The sequence below is a fragment of the Castanea sativa genome, chromosome 3 (assembly GCF_040712315.1).
Source record: "Castanea sativa cultivar Marrone di Chiusa Pesio chromosome 3, ASM4071231v1".
Taxonomy (NCBI): Eukaryota; Viridiplantae; Streptophyta; class Magnoliopsida; order Fagales; family Fagaceae; genus Castanea; species Castanea sativa.
The window spans coordinates 39766627-39776886 of NC_134015.1; the positions used below are offsets into that span (position 1 = coordinate 39766627).

A 10260-nucleotide genomic window follows, 5' to 3' on the forward strand; every position below is an offset into this window, starting at 1 on the left:
AAAGCAAAAAGAATCAAAATGCTTTTAAAATGATTGTAAGTGTGTTTCTAGGAGATGGGGGAGTTATATGATGTACCTCAAAGATGATAGTCCCCATCAAACAGTTATGATTGTATGTGAGTGTATTAGATGTTCTCATATCTCAAATTGTCATAATATGAGAAACTTGTGCACTCTTGCTATGTTTCACACACAACAAGCAAATTCTTTGCTATTTTTGATACATGTGCAGGTACAATATGATTTGGCCATCACAAGAGATACATGTGTTAATATATGTTGACTAAACTGTCTTAACTTGTTTTTGAAATATAAAATTGATTAGACTTGTTTTGTGTGTGTGTGTGTGTATGTGTGTTTGTTTTTAGATCTATATGCTTATATGTTGAGAGCTTAACATGTTGATTAGATCTTCATCTGAGTAGCTTGCTTGTTGCATTCATCTTTATATGTTTTTCTTCCATTGAAAAACTCATTTTCTTCAAACTCGACAACTTCTCGACTGATCCTTAACAAATTCTCTTTCTATCGAGCCTTCTTTCTCTTTTCTTGATAGAATCTCGACATCTTCTCGATCCATCGAGATTTCTGGGTTCCTGCTCAACACATTCTCGACAAATTCTTCGATCCATCGAGCCAAATTTATGTGCTCTCTGTCTGCTCAATAGATGTTCGACAGATTCTCGATCCATCGAGACACTCTTTTGCCGTCGACAAATCCTTCATAGCACCTTGACAGATTCATTTCTGTCGAGATTTAAATCTCGATAGGAACCTCGATCCATCGAGTTGCGTTTTCTATTTAAGGTTGAGGCGCGATTTCTGTTTCATTTCTCTCTTCTCACTCTCGACAGATCTCACTTCTCTCTCAACTCATACTTTCTTCTCTCACTTAAATCTCTCCTCCAAAGTGATTCTCGACCCATTCCAAGCAAGATCCACTTGGTAAGTGATCTAAACTCTCTTTCCTTCATGCATTTAGACTTAGGGTTTGGGGTTTTGAAATTTTTTTTTTTGGGTTTTTGAGATTTTTGTGAATATTGTGGGTTGAGGTATGTGAATCTGATCTTATATAACCATGCATTGCATTCTCATTGCATTATAACAATATTTCATGCATATTTAAATTTGTGTGATTGATTATTGTTGTTGAGTGCTGATAGGATTGTATTGGGTGACTTCCATGATGCTGTTAAATTCTCATGTCATATGTTCATGCATTCTTCATGCATACATTCTTTCATTTCTTTCCTATTTTAAGCATGTGTTGTGTTCTGTTGTGTTCTCTCTCTTTCTCTCTCAGATAGACTGCATTATGGCACTCAAACAGCGCAAATCTACTCCGACTCGAAACCCTCGTCATTTTTTCGGGTCATCCTCTTCTTCTATTCCTACTGCTCCCTCTCACATCCAATTCACTGATGAGAAGGCCTAGATGGACTTCTTTAAGAACTTCCAGAAATGAGGCGTTCATCCGGAATGCCAAGTTACTTTGTCGGATTTTGCTGACATTCCTCTCCTCGAAGTCATTTGGACTCAGCATTGGGAATCTCTACTTGAGAAACCCACAAGGTGTCCCGTCGTGTTTATTTAGAAGTTTTACTCTAACATACACGGCATTGATACCGTTGTGCCTCAGTTTGTTACTACATTCAGAGGTACACGTATCGTAGTTACTCTGGATCTTATATCTGAGGTACTACGTGTCCCTAGCGTAGTGCATCCTGACTACCCTGGCTATGATCATCTACGGACTGTGTCCAGAGACGAGCTTATCTCTCACTTTTGTTAGACTCCTTCCATATGGGGTGGTAAGCTAAACACCCCATGCTCGAGTTTTGCAAAAGGTCCGAGATTCCTTAACATAGTGATGACTTTCACTCTCACACCATTATCTCACTATAACTCCATCATTGAGCCCTGTGCTTGTTTTCTTCTTCATTTGATGAAGGATCTTACCATTTGACTTTCCCTCTCACTTCATCATATCTATCATAGATGTGTATCAGGACATTGCTACCCGTGATAAGCTCATCTTTCCTTCGGCTATCACACAGATCCTTCAGCATTTCTCCTTTCCTATTCTTCTCTCTCCTCTTTTCACCATTATGGGTGCCATATACGCTGCATCTGTTCGGCGGAGCGAGGCCTAGCTTTGATCGAAGCGGCCACAAGTGGAGACGACTGATCCTGCAAATCTGCTGTTCCACCCTCTTCCTTGGCTCCTTCTACGTCCGCTCTTTCCTCCTCCGCAGCTGGTGTCACTCTCGACAGCATCAAGGAGCAGCTACAGCAGATGCATGCTGATTTTGGTGGTCATCTTGACTATCTCACTGATGAGATGTGTCAGATGAACACTAATATGGGACGCATTGCACGCCGACAGGCTCACATTGGCGGTTATGGACCTTTTCCCTCTCCTTCTGCAGAGCGTCTTGTAGTTTCTCCTTTTGAGGATGATGAGGATGATGCTGGCTCTTCTGGTGATGACGAGATGACGACCTCTCAATGACTTACCCTTTGTCATTCACGACAAAAAGAGGGAGTAGTTTGGGTTTTGAGAGTAGTCTTGTACTTAGGGGGAGAGTTAGTATAGGACATTTTTTTATAGGGGAATGTATATAGTATTGAGGGATGTAGTGAGGACTTTATGTATTTTCTTTTCTTCTTTCTTTTACATTAGCTATCTGTGTACCGAGTCTTGTGACCATTTTATTACATACATTGTACTTTATTTTCATATATATGATGATGATGTATGTTTTTATTCATCTACCTCTACATGTGTTATTTCTTTTCTATCTTTATACACATTTTTTTTATGTACACAATCTTTATTTCTGTTTCACATATGATGCCTTGATGAGTTTCGTTTAAGTATTTCAGAAAGATAGGTTGTGAAAGTCTATCATGCCATGAACTCTCTTCTTGCAAAGTTTTTCAAGAGTTTGTAGTAGGGATAGATTTCTTGTGTAATACAACAAGTGGTTATAAGTTTAGTGATATAAGACTTCTCTCATAATTATTTGTGTTGTTGTGGTTTTGTCACGGATTGCCAAAGAGGGAGATTGTTAGGGACATATGTTATGTAATTGGCAAATCCTTTGACAAAATGCACTTTACTTGTAATTGGGTAGATCTAGGATGAGTTTAGTACTTCTAGAAACAAGGGTTCAAGTCAAGTGTTAAAGCCATGAAGTCTGACCATGAAACAAGTGAAAGAAGAGTTGTTCATTAAAACTTGACAAAAGCCTCGATAGAATCCTTTCTATCGAGATTTAATGTTGAAGAACGACGCAAGCTGTTTTTGTCGAGACTTACGAAATCAGAATATTCAAATCTGATTTTTGGCCCATGCTTGTGTATTTGTATAGGGTTTTTTTTTCTCACAACCCTAGACATATATAGCGCTTATTTTAAAGTCTGTCACACAAGAGAACGCATGCAGAAGTGACCTAGTTCATTATTCGCTCTGAATAAGCTATTGCATCTTCACGCCAAGGGTTTTGTGACCAAGGAGTTTCCTGATCTTCATCATTGATGAACTGAAGAACTTTGCAGACAACAACCTCTTCAAGTTGTTGGAGTTAGTCATGTAATGAGATCTATGCATCATTGGTTAGTCACGTATTGGGATTCATGCATTAAACGAAAGGATTGCCGCTACAATACAAGTCCAATTGGGTATTAGGGTAAGGGTTCAACTGTAGGTTGGTATTTCGGGATAGGCCAAAGGGTTTGGTAAGATTCTTTATACTTGTAATCGCTTGTGATTGATAATAGTGGATTCTTGGGAGTGGTGACCTTAAAATCACCCAATGGAGTTTTGCCTCTGTGGTTTTCCTCATTCGTAAACAAATCACCCGTGTCAAATTTATTTTCCGCTGCATTTAGTATAATTGGTGATTTATTTGTGCTACCACGCTATTGCATGTAATTTGATCTAATTAATTAACTTGGATAATTAATTAGTTTGCAAGGGGTCAATTCAATTAATTTAGCATTGTAACAAATTAGGTTTGAGTTGCCCACTTTTTAGTAACTCTTTACTAAAGTAATTGAGCCCAACACTTTGAATAACTAATTCTCATTAAACTTATCTTAGGGGGTGTTTCATGTCTCCACAAAGAGATTATGAACTTCATCTTAAGAATGTGTGTTCTCTTAACACTATATATGCTTGTTTAATGTGTTGAGGTTTTCACCATTGATAAGATCTTATTGTTGTATACATCAAAACAACCAACATCTCATATTCGGGTTCACAATACTTTTAGGAATGTGAGTTTATGAAAATAAAAGCCATGAGAATTATTATTCGGGTAACAATAGTTTTTTTTTTTTATAGGTGTTAATAGAATAATAAATCTCATAGCGGTCAAATTTAAAATATCTTACACACTTAAGAGACTCCAACATATCAATTAGAAGTTCCATGATCAATACAAATCATCTTAATTGATACGTTATAATCTTCACAACTGAAATGTCCAATTTTATCACCAACTATGAACTATGAGCAAGTGATTTTATATCATTGGACTTATTAGCAAGAGAAAGTTTAAGGAAACGATAAAATCTCACAACATTTTCACCACACCGTATTTTGAGTTGTGGTAGATCCACTCATAAAAAAATTATTTTATTTTACTCTGACTTATAATAGCTTGGCACTTCAACTTGTTGTATAAATGCTGTGAGATTTCATTGTAAATTTTATTTACAAACAAGCATAGAGGGCAAAAGATAAACATTAATAAATCATTTCTCATTAATATTTTTATTCATAAAAAAATTATTCGATGACAAAGCAAAGCGATTTAAGAAGAAATAAATAAATTAAAGAAAGCAACCCACAAAAATAAAACTCACAGCTCTCCCGAGAGTATTACATCCTCCCAAAGATCCTAACAATTCAGTATATATCTTAGATAATTTATGACATGATCCTCAAAAAAAAAAAAGAAGATAATTTATGACATTAATCATTTAATCATTCAACGGAGAGAGCCTATAAACATAACACAATCCCCACGGCCCACACACTGTTCAAAACAAAACAACCGAAAACAAAAAACAAAGACAGAATTAGCTAGAAAGTCAGAGCCAAAGGAATACTGTGTATGATCCCCGTAAAATGGGCACAAATAATTGTAAAAGAGAGCAGGTAGCACAGGTCACTCATCCAGTATAGATGTGAACACCAACAGCGATGAGGAAGATAGTTATGAGGCCAAAGAAAATGATGGTGTGGACGAGTATGGATAACCCACTTGTCTGCATGTTCCCAAACTCCACCACTTTGCTCCTCCCGGGAAGTTGAAACAGTAGCCCTGGGCTTAACAGCACAAACAGCACCACTGCTATCACCACTGGACCCCAATCCGACATGTTTACTTTACTCTAAATTACTCTTCTTTTTTTTTCTTTTTTTTCTTTCTGTATCACTCTCACACACACATGCAAAGGGAAGGGTGCTATGTATTATATATGTAATACGAAAAAATAGGTGATTATATATATATATATATATATTCTCACTATTATTTGTGAACTATTTGAGATTGGTAAGCATGAAAGAAAAGAAACGAATAAAAGAGAGAGTATCTCTAAGCAAGAAGAAATGTTCTGGCAAGTATATGTGTCATAGGCGGTGCCTTCTCATAGATGCCAAAGCCATGGCTACGTGTCAGAATGTGACTTGAGCTCTTTAAAGTACAACTCTTATGATTTTCCTAGAGATGACACTACTAGTAATTAAACACATTTTTTATTATTATCATGATGATGATGTTTTAGCATTTGTTCTTCGTTCACACGGCACAGAATGAAGAATTATTCACAATGCCAATAAAAATAATATTCTGGAAACTTTTTTTAATCAAACAAATCGGATTTAGATTCACTACGTCCTCTCGTGGTGGGTTGGGCCATGAGAAACTTATGGTCAAACTGTATATTCAATTAGAGCGATATGTATTTTTGGTTCACTTCCTTTTCTCTTTTTCTTCACAAATTGGAATTTGCCACTACACCTAATGATTACAAAAATTAGTTTGTGAGAGTAAATATGAACCATAGTTTTCTAAAGTGATCATTAATTTGCCAATTAATAAGGAAATAACACTAGCACATGAACTAAAAAGAATGATCTATCTTATAGAATTTGTAGACTTGTACCCTGAATGTTGGTCCAGGAGGAAGTGCCGGAATTAGATATTTGTACTGTATTGCATCAAATTAAATTAGGCTTTGAATCTCACTTTTTATATTTAGAGGGCGTTTGGATTCACGTCCAGCGTTCACGTCCACGTCTTGGACTTTTTTTTTTTTGTTTCTGCTGCAGAGGGGGACATGTGTGCAGTGCGCGCACTGTGCGGCACTGTGCACGTACTGTGCGGCACTGTGCGCGCACTGTGCGGCACTGTGCGCGTACTGTTCATGTACTTTTTTATCAATTTTTTATTAAAAATGAGTCCCGCATCACTATTTACACATTTAAAAATTATTTTGCTACAGTGTTTTCAGTTTTCAGTTTTCAGCAATAAGTTCTATCCAAACGGACCCTTAGTCTAAAAAAAATCTTATAGTAAAGCCTAGAATTGTGGTTTTTCTTATATATGGGCTACCTATATCCTCTCACTCACCCATAATGGGTATTCTATCCAAAGCAAATATCTCATATGCTTCCATGCACTTGTCCTACACATTCAAGAGAAAATTATTCGTGCCATGGACAAGCCTAACCTGCAAGGCCTACATTACAATTTACAATTAAGCTCCATCAAACCAGCATAGTGCACCCCCTAAAAGAAACAATAAAGATGGTTTGTTATGTCCCACACACTTATATGATAACTTTGGATTTAATATCCTAAGATCCCTCATAAGCTTAATCAACTCAAAGTTATGCTCAACCCCAACTTCATAGTAATGCACTCACCTTCATGTCCAGACTCCCTGAGTCAACATGAATCCAAGGAGAAAGCACAAAAATCGTCTTTCCATTTATCATTCAAGTTTTGCCTTATGTCCTTTTAAGTTGAATAAATAATGACCGTAGGAAGGCACGCCAAAGCAATATTCATTTATTGTAAACTTATTACACTACACATTGATTTTTTTTTTTTTTTTTGGTGGTTTAGCTAATTAAGATTCGTTAGTTTCTTTGATTGTCATGTCATGAATGAAGCTAGGTATGCTTTGATCATTTTGGAGGTTCGGAGGGGTATTTTATTAAGTTTGAAGGTCATAGAGATTTTTCCTTCATTTTTGAGGTTTTCGGATGTATTTTTTTCATTTTATAGGTTTGAGGATATTTCGATCATTTTGGAGCTATAGCCATTTACATCTGTTAGGTTCTAAGTACTTAGGAACTAATGTATTAGAACTCTAATGTGTATTTTTGGCAAACCATGATCAAAACAAGTGTTTAGTCTTGTTTTAGACTTGCTCAAAGTATGTCATTCATGTAAAATTGGAATCAAGTTAACTGCAGAAGTTACTGTACAATTCTGCCTGACTCGATCGATCGAGAATTAGACTCGACCGATCGAAAGTCGTATAGATTGTTTTTTCTGCAGAATTTCCAACTCAACCCTAAGCCCATATGACGTGTAGGGTTTTATGTTTTGCCCTAGGTATAAAAGGCAAACCCTAGTCGCGCTTGTTAGGTTACTTATATTGCTGTTTGTGCGAATCTCTTGTGAGATCTGAGAGGTGCTTTCCTTCACACAAGTTTAGGATTATCAAGATAGAGATTTCTTCAAGAACTTGATGATCATTCAGTTGCTGTCATAAGAGCTTAAAGATACACAAGCGGGAGTGCTTGTACTTGCTGGAGAATCCAAGAAAGAAGGAGTACGTGGTCTTGGAGCTTGCACGTGGTTGTGTTAGTAAGTTTTCTACTGGTGGGTAGCAATAGGATGTTAGTAGTCTAAGTCGCTATTGTACAAACTTCGATTCTTTCATAGTGGATTCAAGTTTACCTTGGGGATAGCTAGGTTAAACCCTCCCTAGGTTTTTTACCGGTTTGGTTTTCCTGGGTCATCATATCTTTGTGTTTTTATATCTCGCACTTTACATTGATATGATTATATGATTGTGTTAACCTATATCTAAAATTTGGACTAAGCAATAACTTGGCTTGTTAACTAGGTTAATCCAATTGTGGTTTAAGGGGTCTAAATAACTTTACAACATCATTGGCAAAAAATGAAATAAAAAATTTGGGGGAGGTGGTGATGGTGGATACTGTAGAAGTTTAGGCACATTTCAATTATTTTGGAGATTTTAAAGGGTATTTTGGTTATTTGCAGTTTTGGGAAGTATTTTCAATCGTTTAGAGCTTTAAGGAGTTTATCAAAAGAGCTCAAAACTCCAAACGACCAAAAATACCTCCCAAATCAAGTAAAAGCCATTTAGCTTGTTTGGAGCTTTAAGAGTTTTTGGCCCAAGGGGAGATTGATTTTTATTTATTTATTTTTCTAGGCAGAAGAAAAGTCCTAATTTAGAAGGGTTTTGGGGGGTTTTGTTTGTTTGATCATTTGTTTGTGATATTGATGATTTGGGATTTGTTTATTTAAGTTGTTTTGTTGTTTGTATTTGAAAGAACTATGGGCTAAGAAATGCACTAGTGAATTCTAGTTAGCACAACTGGTAAAGTCTCTTGTTGTCGAATAAAAGATATGGGGTTCTTTCTCCCTACACCAAAAACCAATTAATGTCTTGGTCTAATGATAAGTGACAATCATTAAGAACGGACGCCATAGATTGAAATTCTACCTCTCAAAAAAGAATGGGCTAGACTTTTTTTCCTTTCTTTTTTTGGGTTTTTTAACCAATTTTAAAATTTGAGGGGGGCCGAATGAATAATTAGATGGATTACATTAGTAGTATTTTTTATCTCAAAATCTAGGGGGCTAGTAAGTAAATATTAACATAATTTATAATTTTGTTAATATTATTAATGGAAAGTTTCAAAATCCATGAGGGCCATGGCCCCTTTAACTTCCTAGCTTCCTCACTGCTCACAATACTTGTAGTCGTCTTGGCTAGTTTATTTGTAACTGCATATTTATAATACAGACGTGATAATCAGCATTAATAGTTTTGATTAATCAATTAATTAATATCTCTTGTTTGGACTGACAACCACTTGCTGTAATTTTAATATATATGGATGGCAATTGTTACCCGACCCGAGGGTACCAGCCTGGCCTGACCCTAATGGGTCGGGTTTTACCCGACCTGATAAAAAATAAGGTCGGGTTTGGGTTTTTAAAATAAATCCCAAAATGGGCCAGGGTCAGGTCCGGGTTTTTGCAAAACCCGGCCTGAACTCGGACTTGGACCCAACCCGTTTAATACTAAAATTACCAAAAGACCCTACTATATACATATACATATATACATATATACATATATATACACACACTTATAAACCCTAACATTTCATTTCATCTCATCTAGCCCAGCCACCCACTTTCCTCTCCCTCTCTCTCACTCTCCTCTCCCACTCTCACTCTCACTCACTCTCCTCTCCTCTAACCACCACAGCCACAACCAAGCCTCACTCACTTCTCACCACCACAGCCCCAACCAAGCCCAGAAAATAAGATCCAAGAAAAAGCATTCTTCACCGACGAATCATCTCAAGTCCTCGCCGTCGACAAGTCAAATCTCTCACTATCGCCGATCCCCCACTGCTCCGCCAATAGCAATCGCCGATTTGACAATTTGTTAGGTTTTTTTTGTGTTTTGTTGGTGGGTTTTTTAGATTTGCTACTTTTCCTTCTGGATTTACAAAATTTCTAGGATTTGTTGGATTTTGGGTATGGATTGGTTTGTTAGATGATTTAAATCTTGGCATCCATTTGGATGGCAAGAAAATAGCCAAGAAAATGTTGTGATTATTTTTATTTAATTTTTGGGTTCATTATATGTATATTCAATGATTTCTACGATTTGTATCTGTGATTTTGGGATTTTTGTGTTTGTGAGTTTGGGTCTGTGAATCATGATGAGGCTGTGTTTGTGATTCTGAGTGTTTGTGAATTGTGATTCTGGGCCGAGCATTACGGGACAGGGCCCACGAGACCCAACAGGGCAGGTCTGGGTGCAAATAAAAAAAAACCTCATTTATCAAACGGGCCAGGTTCGGGTAACGGGTATAGACCCGCGGATCGGGTTCGGGCATAAAGAAGCTTTGCCTGAACCCGATCCGTTGCCATTCCTAGAGAGGGAGCAACTGCTCCTTGA

At 36.9% G+C, this 10260-nt stretch overlaps 1 protein-coding gene across 1 annotated transcript; it reads right to left on the reverse strand.

The window, feature by feature from the left end:
* Positions 1 to 4824: 4824 nt before the first annotated feature.
* On the reverse strand, positions 4825 to 5581 carry LOC142627313 (uncharacterized). The gene has a single exon (XM_075801141.1). It carries the CDS (start codon positions 5389 to 5391, stop codon positions 5182 to 5184), a length of 210 nt encoding a protein of 69 aa, XP_075657256.1. The 5' UTR covers positions 5392 to 5581; the 3' UTR covers positions 4825 to 5181.
* Positions 5582 to 10260: the final 4679 nt, after the last annotated feature.